General features: G+C 35.4%; 3 protein-coding genes across 4 annotated transcripts; all 3 read right to left on the reverse strand.

Moving 5' to 3' along the window:
- Positions 1-2,333: 2,333 nt before the first annotated feature.
- Positions 2,334-10,519, reverse strand: LOC103483923 (uncharacterized). 2 transcript variants are annotated; one of them, XM_008440774.3, is made up of 8 exons: positions 10,380-10,519; positions 6,972-8,445; positions 6,187-6,873; positions 6,016-6,099; positions 5,859-5,934; positions 5,416-5,732; positions 4,222-4,436; positions 2,334-2,925 (listed from the first exon to the last, which is right to left on the reverse strand). In XM_008440774.3, the coding sequence occupies exons 2-7, from the start codon at positions 8,298-8,300 to the stop codon at positions 4,227-4,229; spliced, it is 2,703 nt and encodes a 900-aa protein (XP_008438996.1). In that variant the 5' UTR covers positions 8,301-8,445; positions 10,380-10,519; the 3' UTR covers positions 2,334-2,925; positions 4,222-4,226. The 2 variants fall into 2 exon arrangements, with proteins under 2 accessions (XP_008438996.1, XP_008438995.1); XM_008440773.3 differs by lacking the exon at positions 10,380-10,519 and adding an exon at positions 8,958-9,226.
- On the reverse strand, positions 10,339-11,965 carry LOC103483924 (uncharacterized). The gene has a single exon (XM_051086642.1). The coding sequence runs from the start codon at positions 11,628-11,630 to the stop codon at positions 10,941-10,943; it is 690 nt and encodes a 229-aa protein (XP_050942599.1). The 5' UTR covers positions 11,631-11,965; the 3' UTR covers positions 10,339-10,940.
- Positions 11,966-12,813: 848 nt separating this feature from the next.
- On the reverse strand, positions 12,814-17,374 carry LOC103483925 (50S ribosomal protein L3-2, mitochondrial). The gene is made up of 5 exons (XM_008440777.3): positions 16,775-17,374; positions 15,942-16,151; positions 14,390-14,494; positions 13,538-13,651; positions 12,814-13,401 (listed from the first exon to the last, which is right to left on the reverse strand). The coding sequence occupies exons 1-5, from the start codon at positions 17,153-17,155 to the stop codon at positions 13,225-13,227; spliced, it is 987 nt and encodes a 328-aa protein (XP_008438999.1). The 5' UTR covers positions 17,156-17,374; the 3' UTR covers positions 12,814-13,224.
- Between the last annotated feature and the right edge of the window lie 4,086 nt (positions 17,375-21,460).

Genomic DNA, 21,460 nt, shown 5'->3' on the forward strand with positions numbered 1-21,460 from the left:
TATATAATACAGTAAAATCCAACAACTCTATACCTTATTGAAGTTTTTTCCTGCTATATTTAAAATAGTTCCATTTTTTTCTATCTTTTACAATACCCATTTTAAAATTTTGTTTCATAACTACTCTAAATAAATTAATAAACATTATTTGATGAAAATTTTAGGTTACAGGGGTAAAATGTTAAATCTACAAACTAATTTGAAATAAAACTAAAATCTTAGTTAAAATTATAACATTTTGATACTCGTAAACAAAATTAAAACAAAAATCAAAATTTGGATGAGCAACACTTTGAAACCTACACCCAAACCTAAGAACAAAAACGTATTTCTGCCCAAATGCGCATTAAATTTGTTAGGTTTGAATAATTTGGTAGATGTTCAATAATTCCTACGACTTTCCCATTGGCACATTAAATTCATTTGTCTTGAGTAATCTTTTTTTTTTCATTGTTTTTATTTCTTTAATTTTATAATGACATTCAATAATTCTTAATCGTCAACCACTTCAATGGAATATAATTAGCCTCCAACTTTTCAAATATTTAATTTTAAAAGTACTGAATTCTCAATCGTCAACCACTTCAATTGAATATAATTAGCCTCCAACTTTTTAAATGTTTAATTTTAAAAGTAAACCGTTTTAGAAAAAAATTAAAGTATTTGACAATTATTTAAAATAACTTTTTTGAAAAACATATAAGATTTACGTTCGATCATTTTTGTCACATCAACAGCATAAAATTAAAGTTAACCAAATTTGTAGAATTAAACAAAGCATGAATAACAACCATAGTTTAACAAACACAGACAACAACCTTACTATAATAATCTCATGAAAAGTATATCAAGAAGCATGAATCATAGAACTCAGATATAAACAAAAATACAAGACAAACCAAGTGTTCTGAGATACTTGGACCCTCCCCTCTAATCCATACTCCAAAATATTGTTCACCATCCTCCACTTATTTATATAATCAATCCTCCCTAACAAACTATTTAGCTGATTACCTAATATACCCTTGATATCCGATATTAACATACCTATCACATGGTTCATTTTCTTCGCACTCTAGAAATCTCTCTTGAGATGCACCCATCTCCACACATTTCTTCGGAAAAATAAAACGGAAAAATGACATGAATGAAAGCAAAATGAAGTGTACACTAATAAAATTCTGTTGACTCTCATACCTGACCAATTTCATAAGCATTTTGCTTTTCTTTGGGGTCGATAGATTGAGCAATCCAGATCAACACTTCACCTGATGAGTGTAAAGCATCAAGATATCCTCTGTCAACAGATCATCGAAAGACAAATTGTAAAATTCCTCTACCTGCGCATGATAAATATACGATCATAACAGTGGATCTCATTTTCTTCATTGACAAGAAATTCAAATGTTCACCTGGAAGTTTCTTGAAGTACCAATACGAAGATCAACTAAAAAAACAAAAGCAGTTGAAATGAACAGTCAACAACGATAACAGTTGAATACCAAACAAGATGATTCCTTGTAAATTAAAGAACACATTTCGCCTCTACTGAATGGAAATGCATACAAGTGGGGATCCCTGTCAATGTCCAGAGATGCCTTTTTATTGTTGTAACTTTGTTTCCCTCAAAGTGAAAACTAGAAAGTTGAATTCTTTGGTCCTTCCTTTGGTTGTTTCAAAGTAATACCTGCCTGTGATAGAAACAAATGATACCAAGCACAATGGTGTGGGTTTCTAATTTTCGATCAGGCTCTTAGGTTTATCTAACCAAGAATAACAAAAAGAATAAAAAAAATATATTACCTCAGCTGGCAGGAATGAAAAAAAGAAGAGTTATTAAGGTTCAGCACAATAATGTAAAAGATTCGAAGTAATGCATTTAGTTAAGAATTTGAAAGTAATCTTAATATACACAGTTAATTTATAGTACGATAGAATCAAGGTAAGCTTGTCCAAACTCAATCACATGCTTCTGGTAGAAAGTTCAACAAAAAACGAAATAAGAATCATTATTTGTCGGTAAATAAAGATGTGATCCTTCACATACCTTCTGCCTTGGTACATTAGACTATAGATATACCAGTAACAGTCGGGACAATGGCCATTATAGAGGCTGAGAGGCATGGTGGAAATTACACTAATTTCTTTTTTTTTAAAAAAAAAAAGGAAACAAAAACTTATTGATGAAATGAAAAGAGACTACAGAATAAGCAAACTAAAGCAAATATAACCAATTATGGCCTATAATTGTAGTAGCAAAATAATTAAAAGAAGATCCAACAGATCGCTATGAAAGGTTAACCACGTGTGTATGAGGAATCCAAACACCAATATTTCACAAGCCATAATTTTCAGTCATTGATTAAATAGTTCGATAATATAACTCAGATTCTAATAAATCATACATGAATTCACAGGCGAGAGGCTAAATACTCTGAACTTCGTAGAAACTAAATTTTGCTTTTCAACTGCGCCCTACTCCTTACCTAGTGCAACAACTAGTTTTTTCAAGATTGCTTCAGTCGTTAGATGGAAGTTCTCCTCAGCCATCGAAATTGTTCGCCATTTTGCAACTGTGTTTGGATTCTGCATCAACATATCTCTTCAGTACGTTTCTTCTGATTCTCGTCAGTACCCTGCTGAATTTTGAATTTGTAGTAAAACCACGAACACCTGAAGCAAGAATTACTGCCCTGTTCAGCCAAGTTCTAGCAATGTCAACCTTCCTGTAATGCCAAAACCACTTGGCCACAGCAGCAACAATGTGAGTATCATGATCATATTTTTGAAGTGCATCAATGCTCTTGGTTTTACATCGTGGGCAAGGTACCATCTCTATTCAGGCTTCCCGCAAATGCCACTATTTGGACATTCTCGCAGTGCCTTGGCCATCAAAAGATCAGCTTCTTTCTTATTGCCATATCCCTAAAAATGAATTAATCTAAGTCACATCTATGTAAACTATTGAAAGTAAGACAAGGAGCACACCGGTTTACGTGGAAACCCAAGAACCGGGAGGAAAACCACGATATTTTGTTTTATTATTTTCTTGTAATTACAGAGGTACAGTTGAGGAACTTAAATAGAATACAAAGGTAAAGAAAAAAGGAAAAAAAATATTTATTGTAAGTTTTCCATAAATATTTTTTCCATAAATACAAAAACCTAACATACACAAATTCAAGAAACTAAGTACAAAAACAATATTTGTTTTCTCAAACAGAAAAAGAAAGAAAAGAAAAGAAAAAGACCCCATTTCTACGTTTCCTATAAAATTAGTCCGAAAAACCAACAAAAACACTGCCCCAAACATAATTCATCATTCTACCTGTTTAACCCTAAAAATTTCCTCCGAAGAAGAAAAGCAATTGCTTCGTCAATACTTGTATATTTGACTTTTGCTTTATGTAAAATATACATTTCCTCAATCACAATGAATTGGGGTTAGCAGTAACAAATAGGCATTTTAAGATATGCACTATAATTTACTCTTACACTTATCTTGTGCTAATCTCGATAAGTCTGTTTTGATGTGAACCAAATCCTAAAATTACATAAATAGATAACTTTTATCTGATTCGTAACCAAAATTTGCCCATGCACCATGGGTTTGGGTCATAAAGTTAAAGCAGCAAAACAGTAAAAATAATAAAATAAAATCATAAAAAAAAACTAAATGAAATAAAATAGATGCCTAAAACCTTGCCACAAATCAATTCAAACTTCCATCAAAACAAGCTGACACCTGAATCCTGGCATAAGATACCCTACCTAGTCTATATAATTATAATGTTCAGTGTTCAATTCAATTAGTTTTGACAAACAACCAGGTAATTGCATACAGATTCTTTAAAAGACAACATGCATTGAGAGGAGAAGCAATTGAGCCAAATTTGATTGGATCAATTTTGATTAAATGTTATTATTAGTTTAATAAATACACAATAGATGCGTTTCTTTTTTCCGAAAGGAAAGATTCCAAGGAAAGCATCCAAATATTAAACACCATATGATGAATATACACAAACACAACAATAGAATCTACCTTAGGTCAATACATGCACAACTCAACTTGTGAAAGCATTTATACAGTCAGAATATGAGGAAGTTGAGAACTGATAACTAACTTTAAACAATTCCGTATGGAGAACAAAGACAAAAATGTCAAACCATAAAACAAGAAACCAATTCCACTCGTCCCAGTCAGGTTAAGTTGCATACCTATTTTAGTCACTTAGCTCATTGTCGTAAAACTTAACATCGGCATCATTGTCCGTGGAAGCGCCTCCATTGGCAGGATTGACATCCAATGTGTCTATATCAGTCAAACCAACCAGTTGAAGGCAACCCTTCCGACCATCCGATGACCCATCCTCATAGTCAATCAAATCATTCTCATATGCATCGAGTGGCTCCATTCCAGGACAAAGGATTTCCTGAGAAACACATGTATGAGTTTTCAACTCCAGAAGGCTGGTAAAGTGCATATCAAAATGATGATTATATTGGAACTTCATATTACAGGCTAGGTATTACAGATCACATTTGCCATGGAACTGAGACAATCGTTATAAAGCAACAACTTGCCGTCAAACTAGCCAATCTAACAAATAACAATCACCCCTCTTCCGTATCTAGTTTGAAACAAACTCAGCCGTGTCTTTATAAGCAAGGGTTTTCCTGATGAGGCGTTTTTCATAAGGTGCACACTTTTAAACAGTGAAACTCACTCACCTATTCTACAACTTCTTTCCCAGCTTTTTCTTTCCATCTCTCAAACCATATATATCCAAGAACTTCAATTATCAATGTTTTCAAACTAATGATTCTGAAATTTAGTCAAACCCAATGGTAATCTGCTACTATAGGCTGTCGATATTTGGAGATATCCTGTAACTTTTTGAGTCTAGCATGACATAAAAACTATAAATAAATAAATAAAATTTAAAAATTTTAATTAAAAAAGGTAAAAAAAGACTTAACAACTTAAAATCCATGTGGTCTCTTTTAAAGTTGGCCTTAGTGTGCAAGCTTAAAGTCTATCTCTGAGATTAGTGGGGTGCGGCTGTGAGCAGAACGGAAGAGATAGATCTCTGATTACCTAGTTCTTAAAAAGCCAAACAATAATAATAATAGTAATAACAGGAATGAACTTGGTCTTCTTCTTTCTTATGGGGGTAGTTTTATGTAATTAGAGCGGACTTCTCTTACTTTTTTGTTTTTGTTTTCTCTAGTATATTCCTACATTAAATGACAGTGGGTTTCTTACCCAAAACAGGGAGGAAAATTGGTCTTTGGAAGACAGAAGACATGCCTTCCACTAAATGAAGTTTGTGAAATGCAATTCGTTGGAACAAAAAAATAATTTATTGTTGCTTGCTTATAATGGAATCACTTTGCAGTATGCCTTCATACCTCATCTTCTTGCATGCCTTGTTTCTGGGGTTCCACAATCCAATCATCCAATAAGTGTTCCATAAGAATATGATCAAGAGAAACTGACTCATTAGATTGCTTTCTCAGTTGGCGTTCCCGAAGTCGCAGGTTGTAGTGGACGTACAACAAATCAGCCATTTTTCTCTGAGACAAAGTATTGTGCCTTTGACTATGTTCTTTAGCGAATGGGGTCCAGTTGTGTTCAAAACACAAAGATGAACATGTCTGACTCAGTATGCGAACAGCTATTTGTTGCAGCTCTAAGCAACTGATTCCATGTTGTTGCCACCATGCAGCTATTAAAGCAAAAATGGAATTGATGACTACGACTAAACAATATTGTAGAGAAAGGAGTTTGTGTATTACTTTTCCTATGGAATGCATATTAACCTATTAATACTGAAGGATAATGGGAAATATACCTGGATCAAGCTCTGTTCTTGTACTAATAGCCAGCTCAGTTCCAAAATCAGACTTTGCTGAATTATAGTCAGAAATCTGGGACATTGAATATCAAAGAGTGAAAATTAAAGAAAAACAGGGAAAGTCGACAGGCTCATAAAATAGCCTGTTCCGTACCTGCATAGATGCAGAGATCCTTCTAGAACTGTCGGACTCTAGCCGAACTATGCATTCATTAAGTCCACGAGCCACCTCCGAATGCTGCACAAACAAAGGAAATGTAGCTGAGAAAAGAGACCAACAGACCATCATGATTATGCATCAGCAACAAACAGTTATTTTCATTACCGCCACAAAATCAGGACGATATCTGTATGATGGATTTAAGAAAAACGCAGCCATGTGTAAAGGGTGGCAAAATAAAGAATTCCAGTTGTTATCTATCACATTCCAGAAGGGTCCATATTTCCTGGCATCATCACCATGAATGGATTGTATAGCAAACTTGGCTCTGTACATATCATTATATATGGATGAAATTGACAAGCTTTGAACAGAATCAACTTTTTGAAGAACTTGCAATACTGGTTCCACAGATTTACAAACATATTGCACCTTCTTCCAAAATGAAGGATTTAAGACAATCATCTCTACTTCTTGTCCCTCACTAGATTTAGAAAACCTGCTAGAAGTCCACTCACTGGAGACGAACATTCTCCGTAAACTACCTTTGTGTTCTAGCAAGCACTGCAAAGTAGCAAAGCTAGAGGCATTCCGAGTAACTGAAGGCCTCAGAAGTTCCAGTCCCTGGGTGAATTCATTCTTCATAAAATTTAACAACCAGCTCCTATTATAAATAAACTTGGTAATTTTTTGGCACTTTTCCATGCAGTCTTCCACGGATCTCAATTTCAAAAAATCTTCAAGCATGTGATCGACACAATAGGTTGCACATGGAGTCCAGAATAAATTTCTTCTCTTCTCCTCAAGCATTTTCCCAGCAGCTTTATAAATGGGAGTATTCTCAGTGATTACCTAAGGGGGGGAAAACAAAAAGAAACAAAAACAATTAGCTTCAAGGACATCGGCAATTTAGATTAGAAACTACAGGATGATTGCAGCAAAGAAACTACCTGCACCACATTTTCTTCTCCAATTTCATCAACCACTCCATCAAGAACTCTAAACAAGTTTGAAGGGTCATCTACTATTTCCATGGCATCAACTGACGACACAAAGTAAACACCACGGGGGCAAGAAACCAAAAAGTTTATAAAAGCCCTACCATCTGAGCCTTTCCAATTGTCTACCAGAATTGAACAACCAGTAACTGCCCAGGAGGCCTTCAACTCAACCAGGTAAGACTTAATAGTTGCAACTTCCTCCTGTAATAATCGACCAGACATAAGTTGGCATGAAGGGCCAACCAAGCCTGATCCATATTGACCAACTGTCTCCAACATCTTATGAAAGTAAACAGAATTTGCAGATTGAAAAGGAATTCCTGCATAGCAAAAGAATTTGCAAATTGCAGTCATCACTTCTTTCCGTGACCTCCTATTGCCTCCTCTTTTTACTAAAGCTTGTTTCTGCACCTGTTCAGTTTGTCTTTTGGTGGTTTTCAGAAAAACAGAATCTAACCTTGACCTTTTAACTGACGGTTCGGATCCTCCACCAGGGGCCATTCCCCTGAAAGTACTTTTCAAATCTTTGCTCAATCTTTTGTCACCATCAATAAACCTTTCCTTGCTAATATGATGCAGCGATTCCTCTTTCTCTTCTTCTTCTTCTTCATTATCTGATTGCATAAAATAAGCCGATATCTCATTGGCATCAGTCTGTACATGTCTCCTTCCAGTACGATGCCATTTCATATTCTCTTTGATCTTAAGATACACTTCCTCGGGAGCATGTTTGCAAGGAGCCACTTCTCCAGGAATTCTGGCTAGATGCTGTTTAAACCTATTAATACCTCCACTTACTATCTTTTCACAGTAGTTGCACTTTACCTTCTTCTTCCTTTCATCTTGAGCCACACCATGTTCCCATCCAGGATCAACATATCTTAATGACCTCAGAGGGGTCATGTTAGTACCAACATTCCTGTTTCCCATCAGTTGCCTTCCTCTATTTCTATATGTCACATGTGAACCATCTTCTTCATCATCATTGGAATGGAAGTTCAAATAGGACTGTTCATCATCTTCAGATTGCCTTGGTTTCTTATTGGAACGACAACCTTCAAGGTTTTCTCTCATTCTCAAATATACTTCCTCCGGAGCCTTGTCACAATAAGTAACTTCCCCTGAAACTCGAGCTAAATGTTGCTTCAATCTATATATGCCACCACTTACTATTTTCCCACAGTAATTGCATTTAACTTTCTTCTTCTTTTCATCTTGAGCAACTCCATGCTCCCACCCTGGATCAACAAATCCAGAGGTGCGAATAGGGGCCATCATTGCTACAACACTAGGGCCTAACTGAGCCCAAGTCTATGGGCCTCTGTTTAGAGATCGGTCAGTTCATATTTTGAAGCACTTGTCACCACCAGTGAACTCCGGTTACAATTCGATCTCAATAGCTTGTTGATCAATAAAACGGCACCTAAAACATAAGAGTCAGAGAAACTTATGATAAGAAACACCCATTAGGCTATTCAATCTTCATTCCTTTTCATCTTGACTACTAATACCTATTAAAGAAACAAAGAAAGCCCACATCTTGGCATTTGCTTATTTAAACAAAGAAATATGCAAATCAAGATCATAGAGAGAAATAATCTCCATCTCAAAAACTTTGAACTTTAGAGAGCTAAACCTGAGACAAACAGAATAATATTAATCAACCTGATCATCTCAAGCACCACACATGAAATAGCTATGCTATAAGCAAAGAACAAAGAGACTACAGTTCACCATGATCAAGAAAGAGAAGGTTGTCAGTGATGGTATGAAGGAAGCACTGAACAAGTCAGAACCCCTCAAAAAAGTTGAGGAATTTTCAGCGAACAGGTCATACACAGAAAACAGAAACTCTAAACACCATAAATGGAATAACAATTGAAAACAATCGAATGCAGTTAACTTATTCATCGTAACGATAAACAGAAACCGTACAGCCTTCATTAGCTTGAATGTTAATGAATTCCGAGCCCTTTCTGATCATTTTGATTGCAACGACATTCACTATCTTTGTTTGGTATCAGAGAATTGAAAAGGGAATTTGATTTCAAGCTAAAAGGGTTGAGAGAAAGGAGTTTGACGAAGGGCTGGTCGGATCGCTGGTGGAATCGTGAGTCGCGAGTAGAAACATCTGGGTGAGATGGGTTTCAACTCGGCTCCTTACTCTAGGGTTTCTCCTTGAATTAATTATAGTTTTTTTTGGGGGGCGAAGGAAATAAATATTCTATATATTAATGTTTTTTTTTCCTATTAGCAAATGCAAAAAAATTAAATAAGGAAGATAATTGCAATTATACCCTCCCTCTTTTATTTTAGAGATAAGTTTTTCAAAATCTCAAAACTAGCCTTAATGGTATAAATTTGAATTATTATACGAGGTCGAATTTTTAGAACTATTATATAATTAAAAGTTTGGATGTAATTAAAAGGCTTTTTTTAAATATGGAAAAATTTTGACCAAACTCTTTACACTCTTTGAGACAAAATCACTAATATGAAATGTAAATATTTTATCAAATGTTTTGTTTTTGACCCTTTTCCTAATTAAAACTATTAGCATGCTTTAAGAGTGTTTTTTAATTGTCATAATTTTTTTTCCTTTTGGTATTGAACTTACACGAGTTTTACAATTAAATCTACCAGCATATTTTGAAGAAGATTGATTTTGATTGAGATCTTTGTTGCATTGTATTGGTTTAAACTTAAACATTCGATTTCATCAACTTTGGTATTAAACTTACACTAATTTTGCAATTTTAGCCATCGATTCAACTTTCACTAATTCATCAACTAACTTAAAAAAAAATGTGAAAATATAATTCGTTGAAAAAATTGTATAAATTTACGAATTTAATCTTTATAACGTAAAGAAAGTTAAAAATTATTATTTAAAAGCTAAATTTAATCCTACATGATTTGACTATCAAATTTACAACCTATTATTTGATAGAGACTAAATATTAATTATAAACTAAATCACCTAAATTCAAACCTTCTCTAAACACTAAATTTATAACTCAAACCAAAAAAATCCATTGATTAATTATAGTATTAGCCGAAAAGTAGAGTTCTCTTCTGGTTGTCAAAGAAAAAAAGGGTTTCTTTTTTTTTTTTTTTTTGGACCCAAAGAAATTATTAATGAAGGGACAAATTCAATGAGTCAACTCGGTTTCCTCGAAGCGAGACGAGTCGAGTCGACTCGGGCGAATCACCTGAACCAAAATGGAAGCGAAATGGTAACTCAGAAAAATCACAGCAGATTCAACCCTTATTGGTTGAAAAGCTGAAGAAATTGAAAATGGAAGTTTTGTAGATACAACGGAAAAGAGGAAATGGTCAATTTCACTAAAGAAATACCAGCTCAATCGCCGCCGCCGTCATCGCGATCGCCATCACTTCTCGATATGACCACCGCTCCGCCAGAACTGGCATTTGAATATCAATGGGCGAATGGCGATTCTAGTAACTCAAAGGCGGCAACAATGGCGTTCACACCCATAAAAGCTTTGAGATTCTACAAAAATAGTCGATAGAAGAGAGCAGAATGAAGAAGAAGCTGAGAATCAGATACAATAGAAACATGAGTGATAAAATAAAGAATTGGAATCAATAGAGAAGCTGAACAAGCTGCTGCAACGTTCTCAATAGAACTTCAATTAGGCGAAAATCTTCCAAAACGGTTAAGCAAACAGTGATGAAAATTTGAAATGTACATAGAAATTCATTCGGACTTTCCTCAATTGATTGTTCATCTCTACATTGATCCAGAAGGTGTCCGCGGATGGTTTGATAGTACCTCAACGCTTTGTATTCTACTGAATCTTCGAGGAACTCAATTGAATGAGACAGTTGAACAAGACTACCCTCTGCAGTTAGTTTCCTAAATCAGCTACCTTCGTTATGGAGTTCGATTCCCCCTCATAGATCGAAAATGGCGGTTACCTCTTTCTCATGTAGCTTGTATTCTTCTTCTTCAACATTCCTCTCACTAGCAACAGCATCTCCATTACTTTTAGAATATCCATTCTTATCCTTCTCCTGAAGAACAAGATACGCAAGCTGTTCCAATGCGAGAGTAGCTTGTTTCTTCGCAAACGCGGCGTTCTTTATCTTCATCTCCGCAACAGCCCTAGCGTCAAGAGCTGCTCTCCTCATGGATTGAGCGGACACACGAGCCGCAGCGACAATAGCTTTCCCTGATTTAGCATCAACATTTTTCCCGGCTAAAAAGGCGACAGTAGACTCCGATTGACGAAGGCTGACGCCGGAGTCAAAACCATCGAAGAAGACAAAACGAGGATCGGAGCAGAGAGGGCATAGGAAGGTAGAGGAAAATCGAAAGGAAACGCAAGAGAGATGAGAGATTGAAGGACATCTGTAGCACATAACTCGGTGATGAGACGGCGGAGGAGTTGAATCCTCATAAACATCGAAGCAAAGAGGACAAAAACGGGAGAGATTGTGCTTGAGGACACAATTAGTGCAGAGACGACGGAAGGTGGCTTTGTGACGAACATTGTGGAGGATCCAACAGGCGGATTGAGAGATGCCGCACTCTTGGCAGTGAGAAATGGAGTTGGTCTGAAGATGGTTGAGTTGGCGATTCATCGGAGAAACAGCAGCATTCGCCGGAACAGAAACCCTAGAATGGGAGACGAAGAGAGAGAATCCAATGAAAGCCCGGTGGGTATCTGAGAAGAAGAAAGAAGAAAGAAGAAAGAAGAAGAAGAAGAAGAAGACGATTAATTTAATTTAATTTATCTCAATTTTTCTCGTAAAATCACTTCGGCACATATTTAAATTATTTCAAAAGACCAATATTCATTATTTGTTTTGGTTGAATTTGAAGCCGAAGTATTTTATTTCATCAATGAGGCTAAAGTCCCAGTGGAAGACTTCATGCCTCTTTCCTTCTTTCATACTTAGACTATGCCATAGCTATATTTTTTTTTTCTAAAACAAAATTGTATCTCAATTCTCAAGTGGCACTTGTGATGTCATATGTTATGTGGAACGTAATAATTTCATCCATTTTTCTAAACTAATAATAATAGAAAAACTATTTAAAAAATAGAGCAAAAATTCAATATGTATATTTTCGTTTTGTAAATAATTTCAATTTTTTATTTAAAAATACCTGAAAATTTTGTTAAATTTATGTTTTTGTTATATTTGTAGATGACCCTTTTATTGCTCGTGAAAATATAATTATCTTAAATATGTATACGTAAACAACATGCTTAATGATCAGAATATGATGGCCAGACTCTACACTCACATCCTTAAAACAAAAATTAAATATGCAAATTATGTACGACCATTTCAATTTCTATCCTAATTTTTGGAGAAAGATACTTTTTAACACTCAAATTCATAATTGCTTTCGAAACCAATTCCAAATAGAAGATTAAGAATGAACTGAACATTAAAACAAATCCGAACTCAATACCTTGAAAGAACATTATTCGAAGCATATCACAGTAATAAATTATTATGAATAACAAAAAAAAAACTAAAAATTTGGTAAATTTGGTAAATTTCACTATATTTATAAATAATTTCAAGTTGTTTTTATATATTTGAAAACGTGCCAAACAGAAAAGTCTTATCTTTTTCTTTCAGTAATGTTTTATTTTGATTCAACTCCACACATTTTGAACCATCAATTCAAGTTGACTTTTGACTTACACAAGTCAAACATTGTTTATAGAACGGATCACAATTCCAAATTCAAAATGCAAAGGAATTACATTGTAAACAATATAAAGAAAAGAGAGGTTTGACACGTGGATTGAATAGTAAGAAATTGCTAACGCAATTGGCAGCCATGAACAATATCTTCTTCTAAAGATCACATAAACATTAACTTCAATTCCCAAAAGAAGTTATAAGATCACTCAACCAAAAATTCTGAATAATCATAGCTTTTTTCTTTTTCTTCTCTCTACTCTTTATTTCAAAAATGGTCTTTTCCGGTACAGGTTTGAGATGGTGAGAAAATTTTTAAAAAGAAAAATATAACTGTAGAAGAATACCATCGGATTAGAAGATTCGATCACCTCGTAGAGATCCTCCGACTGCAGTTCTCTATAGTGAAATTGACTACCCGTAAGGGTTGGTCAATAAGCATACCTGCAAACACCATCAATAAAAGGAAAAAGCAGAGCAAAGTGCACAACTTGCGCTGAAGGCTAACTCCTAATCAATCTCCAATCATAAATGGATCTACTTCTCCAAGATCAGCAACAAGAGGTTCCAACTTGTCTGTGTCCTCACCATCAGTTGCAAAGTACGTAGGAAATGGAAGGATTGCCGACTTATTGAGTCTCTTGTACATGGCGTCTTTTATAAATACAAAGCTTCCTTCGGCACCGGGGATCTAGAAAGAGGTGGAGTTGTGCACAGCAAAAGCATCAGACAATGATGTCCTAAGAGTAAGATATTTATGTACATAACAAGGACTCTACATAGGGGATCACATCAAGAGTTTAAATTCGGTTTTAGAAGAAACTTACTGGTCCTTTCACCCATATCAAGTTCCTTGCAGGGTCAATTTTGTATATCCACACATTTTTCACAGTTCTCTGCTTTCCACCCATACGCCCAGCCATCTTCCTTCCTTTGAAAACCTGCAAAATAAGCAGGTGTTTCTCACCATCATAAATTACATGGAATACAGTGAAAACAGACTAGAACTTTCTATAAACAGATCATAAATAATTATTCCACACTTTTGGATTTTATTTTCTCTGTATTTAGAAACAGAAACAAGCTTCTAAAATTCGACACAGGTTTCCATGGTTCTATATGCAAAGCAAATCAAACAAAACTCAAGTATGTTCTATTGAATCACGAAACTGAAGAAGATAAGGTAGGTATGTGCAAGAGGATTCAAGATTGTAAGTCTTTTCAAACTTCATAAACATTAAAGTTTCACCAGAAATAAGGCAACAACAAAAAGAATCTTATTTTCAAGATTGTAACCCGTGAAAATTTCCACATGTTGCTCGACAGTAATTCATTCCACAAGCAGAGTTAAATCCGCAAACCATCCAAGGAAGAATTATGCAAATAGACTTTCACCATGCAATTAAGTCATATTTGTTTTGTAACTATATGTTCCCAGCCAATTCTTATTCTCTCCTATGAAATTCCCGTCCATTTGGGACCCTTGCAAATTGACAGAAATAGGACACAGCATGAATATTAAAGAAGCAGCAAAACTCTGAGAATCAGAGGCGACCTAGTAGGCTAACAGTATGTACAACTACAACTACTCGACTAACATTTGAGTTTCAGGCAGCTATTAAGAACCAAAACACCACTCAATCTTAAAAATGGATACCACAATGGAAACATAAACTCACCTTTCCAGGAGCATCCCTCTGACCCGTAGAACCACCGCTCCTATGAGATAATGATGCTCCGTGAGATGCTGGCATTCCTTTGAAACCATGCCTTTTCATCACTCCCTGAGCACAATTAGAGAAAGGATTAGCAATAAGAGGCATCACTTTCATGGAAAAGATTTTATACCGTTTACAAAAGGTTCAAAGAAAACAATTTTGTTACGATAATTCTGGATCTCGTGAAGAATTTTCAGGACACAGATATACAGCTTGATATTACCCAAACAAGCACAAACATGAAAGAAGACAAAGCAACGATCACAGCTCCACATAAATGATCGGCTACATACACCTTTCGATGGGGTTAGCTCCTTAATTTATTTACACATATATATAGTATACTTTTACATCAAGGAATTGCGTTTTTCTTATTATTTGTGTCTCCGGGATGTACATGACCTCATTGAGAAATTGTTCTAACAGGCACATATATCTCACTCTAACTTTGATGGTTAATTTGTATCTTGCAGATCATGCAGCAAGTCAGGTAATTAAATATGCAAGCCAATAAGCAAGTTCAAGCATGTCTAAAACTAGGTTAAATCATGATAAAATATCAATATTTTGGTCATTGTGTATTAATCTCATGTAAATATTTGCTTACTGCTTACTAAGTCTATTATAATGCTTACAACCCAAATTACGGATTTCAATGATACAATTTGGAAGCTGTCAGTGACAAACAGGCATGCATAACTTGTCCAATAGTTGTTTCTGCTAAAACTTTCATTTTAACTCTTCAGTGGACATTGTAGATTTTGGAGTTCAGTTATTAGCGGAGTGGGACACCATGAGGTTGTTCACTTGAGATTTGAGCTAAAGATATTTACTCTTGCGGTTTTAGCAGTCTTTGTCACTTAATAGTTTGTTTTGCTAGATAAGGTCTCTTACATCTATATTAAATGTTCATTTGGTGTAACTTGATACTTTAATTGGCTCTGACTTGCTCTATAAGTTAAAGTTTGAGTTGTAAGTTGGACATCAAAGAAAGTTTTGGGTAGTTAAACATAACAAGTCTTGAATCATCAGTAATGCTTGATGAAAAGGCCAATAGTCCATGTTTTTGATATCACACTATGCAGTGCTACCATGATTAAAATAGCATATTTGAGAATCACTTGAAGAAAATATCAGTACATACAGAATAATGTTGATGAGCATAATTGACTAGAAACGTCAATGCCAAGGAAGAAAGAGAAAGGGAACCAACAAAGTTTTTTACAACTCGCCGCTAGTTTACAGTTATCACTTGTTGCAGTTCAATTTCATAGTTCTGCTTATTCAATTGTCATTGATGATTAAACAGCTTTTAATTGGTACTTTGACCTAAATTCAGAGAGAGACCTGCATTTATATGAATCAATGTTCCCACAATAACATTTAACTGTTTAAGTAATTTTGATATGTTACTGACTTAACCATAATAGCAAATAAGGAATTGAATGAAAAGAAAAAGGAACAAAGGTTGTGAGTTCAAAAAACGAATGGAGTAATGGTGCAATGGATTCACCTGAAAACCTTTCCCTCTACTTATTCCTGTCACATCAACATACTGTCCAGGAACAAAATGGCGGGCGCCAATTTCTGTACCAACTGGAAGAAGTGCATCTTGTGACACTGGGAACTCCTTCAGTTTCCTTTTCAATGGAACACCTTGAGCCCTAAAATGGCCTAATTCAGGTTTACTCAAATGTTTTTCCTTCTTCTGTCCACAGCCAATCTAACTAGCACCATACCATAGAATCTTTGGTCAATAAATTCAAGTCGTAGGCAATAAAATACGTGTCAACTGAAAAAAAAAAGAACCTCAAACATATGGAATTAAAAAGCCTACGAATGTTTATTTCTAGCTAAGTGTATGGATGGAAGTGATGACATGATATGAGATGGTGAAATTCAGGTCGAAAACAACAACGTGCAGTTCAGTTCAGTAGAATAATAAAATCCATGGTATTGCCAGAACAACAGCTTCAAATCCCTCTTACACAATAGAATATATATGTATATATATAAACCACATTTTCGTTGAGAGAAATGAAAAAATATACAAGAGCAAGAAAAAAAGGCTCAACAAGAAAAGAGAGCTCAACCCTAACTACAGACAAGGATTCAGATCCATTAAGCCGAAGTAGCGTCCTTAACATCATTAAGCCAGAGTCCCATTTCATTTCTGCTTTCTTTGGTTACGACTGTGATAGAAACTAACAATGCCAAGGCCAACGAAGTCGGTTTTCTAGGTTTCAGTCATGCTCTTAATTTCAGCTAAGCATCAACAGCAACAAATAGCAATAATGAACACAACACAGACGGAATGAGAATGAGAATAAGAGATTTGAACAGTACCTGTAAAGCTGTGATACCTTCTTTCTCAATAGTCTTGACCTGAGACACAATATTATCATCAACCCAGAGCACAGTGATGGGTATCCTAGCTCCCCATTTATCCCACAACGCCGACATTCCACACTTGACGGCAATAACACCCGTCCGCCTAGAGTTACTGCTCATAGTACCGGGTTTAGCTTCAATAATCGAAGAAGCTGGCAAAGACCCATCGCTAGCCTGAGTCAAATCCTGAGTACTGAAAGCACGGAAGAAGTAGTAACAAGACGCATTTGTCCTCGAAGAAGAAGAATAAGAAGAAGAAGTAACTGAATGAGAAGCGCCGGAATTGATCGAGAGAAGACGAAGACGAGAAATGAGACCTCTAGATAAAGCTGACATGGTGAGAACCAATCACAACGATTATGATGCGAAGTTGGAAAAAATCAGATGGGAAGAAGAATGGTCTGATTCAAATTTTAGGGTTGATTTCGATCTCGGAGAGCGTGGAATTTCATTGTCTTCCTCTCTTGTGTTATGCAACTGATGCAGTGTAAAGGAGCGGCAGCAGACTGCACCTTGGGGTTTAGGGTTCTAAGAAAGCAAAAATCGATAGTATTCAAAATTAATAAATAAACAAAATGGTATATTGCAAAGATTACATCGCAATTGTAACCTTCAATTTTCAATTTTAGAATTTTGGCCCTCAAATTATATGAGACTATGAGTGTTAATATTTGGTTAAATTAGATCTTCAAACTTACGTTAATCTAAAAGCCGTATCATTTTTTATAAGTTTGAGGGTTGAATTTTAGTATTCATGGGTTTAGTTTCTATGATTATCGTAAGTTTGAGGGTTCAATTTTAACGCTCATGGAAGTTTAGGGGTTCGAGGGTATAATCGCAATTAATATTATATTTCGGGATGGTTTTTGCAATTGTCTTAAATAAAAAAGAAATGTAAAAATACCTTGTTGGACACTTGGGGCATTTCCATTTTTCTTTATGAAATAAAACGTTGTATTCGAGTATGGTGAAATTAATTAAAATATATACAAATATAGTAAAATATTGGCATTTGTGTCTATCGTAACACTTATAATAGTTTAACGCATATGGATTGTAATTTTTTTTTTTTTTTACGTTATTGTAGTTTCATGAACAAAAACTTACATAATTTTAATAACTAAATTTATTTAATAAAAAATATCATCCAATGCACTCGTATAAATTAATATTAAGGTCACTTTTACTCGAATGAAAACATAATAGATCAACAAAATAATATGAAGAATGGTACCATTTGATCATTGGGTGCGTTCTTGCTTGTGTTATGCATTTGTACATTTGCGATTGTGGGTCATTACAATTGATATGTCAATGAAATAACATTATGATTGCCACGATTTTTGTTATGGTTCGATAAAAATGGCCTTCGAGTTAAATGATAATTTTACTTATAATTTTTTTTACATAGTGTTTTTATAATTAAAATTGATAAAATATTAAATTAATATAATGTTTTAAAAGAAAATAAACACTACAAAAGATGGGGTACTCCCGACGCCAAAAAACGTCGGTGAAAATGAAAAGTACGTCGAGGATATCCCGACGTACCAAATGGCATCGGGAGAAAGGCGTCGGCATAGGCTGCGTCGGGAATGAGGTATTCCCGATGCAGCCTATGCCGACGCATATTTCGGCGTCGGGAAAACCTCTTTTTCGACGTTTTTTCTTTTTATATATTTTTTAAAAAATATTTTATTTCTATTTTTTTCCTTACAATATTTTGCACAAACATTCACAATAATGTCCGGATTGCTCAAAAAAATTTCCCGACGTTTTGGATTAAATTAAAATAAATTAAGAAATATACAAACACAAATTAAAAAAATAGAATTAAAATGAATAATACGAATAAGTTCACTACAACAAAATATAGTTCTCAAAATAGAAAAAAACATAAACATTAAGAAAAAGTCTCCCAACGAGGTGCGTATGCGCGTTATTCTACACCTTCGGTCCTAAAAATGGTATAAAAATAACTAAGTTTAGTACATAATCATATATTGCAAAAACATAAGAATAATAGAGACATATACGTACCGCATAGCTAGGGATCATGTGGTGGTCTTTGTTGTGCACAAGTCAGTTATTCAATCATCTTTTTCATACTTTCCACTTGTGAAGCTAATGCTTGATGATTTCTATCTTGTACTTCAATCCGTTCCAAAGCTTCATGAAGTTTAGCTTGTAATTCAATCTCTTTTTCTGTGGACTGCAAACAAGATGTCGACGAACTGCCTGCACTCGTCGTTCTGTGGGCCTTCGGCTTGGGTCCCCAACCAAGGCCTTTTGAGTAGCCTGGTCGTCTACCCAACACCTGATCGCATATTTCATCCTCATAGAGTGGCTGACTACCATCTGGGATTGGAGTTCCAGCATTTGATTCTACAACAAATTTTAAAACTATGTTAGGTAACGCGCAAAAATATATAATGAAAGTGGATAATTAATAAGGGCATAACTTACATGCGCATCCTCGGCGACCTGCGACGCGAATGTCCCAACTCAAACGTGTGTTTCCCGGAACAATTCCACACGATCCACCGGCTCCCCTTTTCTTTCAGCGAGCTGAAGCTCATATTGTCGTTGTAGAAACGACTTGGACCCGCTACTATGATTGTAAGACTGCTTCTATCTAGTAGCCTTGTTCGTCCGTGATTTCTCCTGCATTAAAACAATTATATTGTTTATTTCTTATACATATTAAAATTTGTTATCATAATTAATCATGACAAATACATGGAATGCACGACTGATATAATGGTTGCAGAGGAAGTGTCAATCCTCATCACGTCCAACCAATGCGTTTGGTGGGTTGGCACGAGCCTCCTTCGGGTCGCTGTACTTTTTGAAATGTCTATGACAGTCGGTCCGGAACTCTTTAAAGGTCGTGAGCATCTGATGCTCAACAAACATGTTCATTGTTTGATCATTGAAATCAGCAGATGTCGCTCCACAGTTATGGATATTCTAATAGTCAGCAGATGTCGTTCCACACCCTCTAATGAGTTCCAATTTAAATTCAAACATCTCTTGCATGGACACCTTAATCGTCCGTAAGCATCAACGTGAAATTTGACAAATTCTAAAAATTGGGTCACTCCATGTCTATACTCAAGGGATAACTTATTTCTAAGTTTCATCTAACCATTATCCATCGTTTAAGTCCCTAAAACATAAATAGGTTTGATTAGAAACATATCTCTCGCACTCTCTCACATCCATAACTTACTCCCCTGAATTTTCACTATTTTTCAATAACTAACTTCAAACTATAGAGGCTACCATAACTGCACGACAACACAACCTAATTATTAATAACAAAATACTTAAAAATATCTTCGCATCCTACAAACCCCTCCAAACTACAGAGGCTACCATTACTGCAGGATAGCCAACACAAACCTAATTATTAACAACAAAATACTTCAAAATCTTCGCATTCTATAAACCCCTTTAAACTATAAAGGCTACCATAACTGCAGGATAGCCAACACAACCTAATTATTAACAACAAAATACTTCAAGTTATCCTACTACTTTGAAACCAGCAAATTCAAAACAAAAAAGGCTACCATAACTGCATGATAGCCATCCAAAACATAAACAAATTCAAAACAAAAATGCTACCATAACTGCATGATAGCCATCCAAAACATAAACAAATTCAAAACAAAAATGCTACCATAACTGCAGGATAGCCATCTCAAATCAACAATAAAAATATTAAACACAAACAGGCTATCATAAATGCAGGATAGCCAAAACAAAATTTAACACACATATTACATTCAAAACATAAACTATAAATCCCTCCTCCCCCCAATTCAATTTAACTATTAACCCCCCTCTCCCTCCCCCAATTCAATTTTCAATTTAACTATAAATCTCTCTCCCCCTCCCCTCTAATTTCAATTTTCAATTCAACTATAAATCTCCCCCTCCCCCCATTTCAATTTTCTATTTAACTTGAACCCCCTCCCCCAATTCAATTTTCAATTTAACTATAAATCTCCCCCACCCCCCAATTCAATTTAACTATTAACCCCCTCCCCTCCAATTTCAATTTTCAATTCAAATATAAACTCCCCTCCCAATTCAATTTAACAAACAAAAATCTATTCCAAAAAAAAATCCTAAGATGGCGGCGAGGGACGACGACAACGGACAGCGGCGAAAGTGCGACGACTCTCGGCTTCTCCTCTCTTTTCCTCTTTTGGTTTCGGTTTTGTAAAATACAGAACTGAAATGATTAAAAAGGGGATTTCCCGACGCAGTCCTGCGACGTCAGGAAATCCCCCAAAAAGCATCGAGAAAAGGGGAATTTCCGACGCTCATTAAACGGTTTTCTCTACGCTTAAGGCTACGTCGAGAAAAACCCTATTCCCGACGCACTGTGCACGGCATCGGGAATAGTTTGTTTTTTAAAATTAATTTACCCTTTTCCAGACGAATACTTGCCGACGCCTTCGTGATGCGTCGGGAAAGAATATTTTTCCGACACTTCTTCCGACGCGGTGTTGATGGCGTCGGGAAAACCCTTATTCCCGATGTTTTTTATGTCGACGTCCTTTTCGGCGTCGGGAATGCTCCATTTTCTTGTAGTGAAAATGTACGTGAGAATGCAATATTTTTAACCCA

Source organism: Cucumis melo, chromosome 6, assembly GCF_025177605.1.
Source record: "Cucumis melo cultivar AY chromosome 6, USDA_Cmelo_AY_1.0, whole genome shotgun sequence".
Classification (NCBI taxonomy): Eukaryota; Viridiplantae; Streptophyta; class Magnoliopsida; order Cucurbitales; family Cucurbitaceae; genus Cucumis; species Cucumis melo.

Excerpts from the sequence above, each read along its gene's own strand:
- LOC103483924 (XM_051086642.1), bottom strand. The coding sequence starts at position 11,630 with ATGAATCGCCAACTCAACCATCTTCAGACCAACTCCATTTCTCACTGC.
- LOC103483925 (XM_008440777.3), bottom strand. The coding sequence starts at position 17,155 with ATGTCAGCTTTATCTAGAGGTCTCATTTCTCGTCTTCGTCTTCTCTCG. Across the intron at positions 16,152-16,774 it reads AAGGTATCACAGCTTTACAG|ATTGGCTGTGGACAGAAGAA; the intron begins GTACTGTTCAAA and ends GGTGCTAGTTAG. Across the intron at positions 14,495-15,941 it reads GTAGAGGGAAAGGTTTTCAG|GGAGTGATGAAAAGGCATGG; the intron begins GTGAATCCATTG and ends AATTGTGCTCAG.
- LOC103483923 (XM_008440774.3), bottom strand. The coding sequence starts at position 8,300 with ATGATGGCCCCTATTCGCACCTCTGGATTTGTTGATCCAGGGTGGGAG. Across the intron at positions 6,874-6,971 it reads GAGAAGAAAATGTGGTGCAG|GTAATCACTGAGAATACTCC; the intron begins GTAGTTTCTTTG and ends TCCCCCCCTTAG. Across the intron at positions 5,733-5,858 it reads AAGAACAGAGCTTGATCCAG|CTGCATGGTGGCAACAACAT; the intron begins GTATATTTCCCA and ends TTGCTTTAATAG.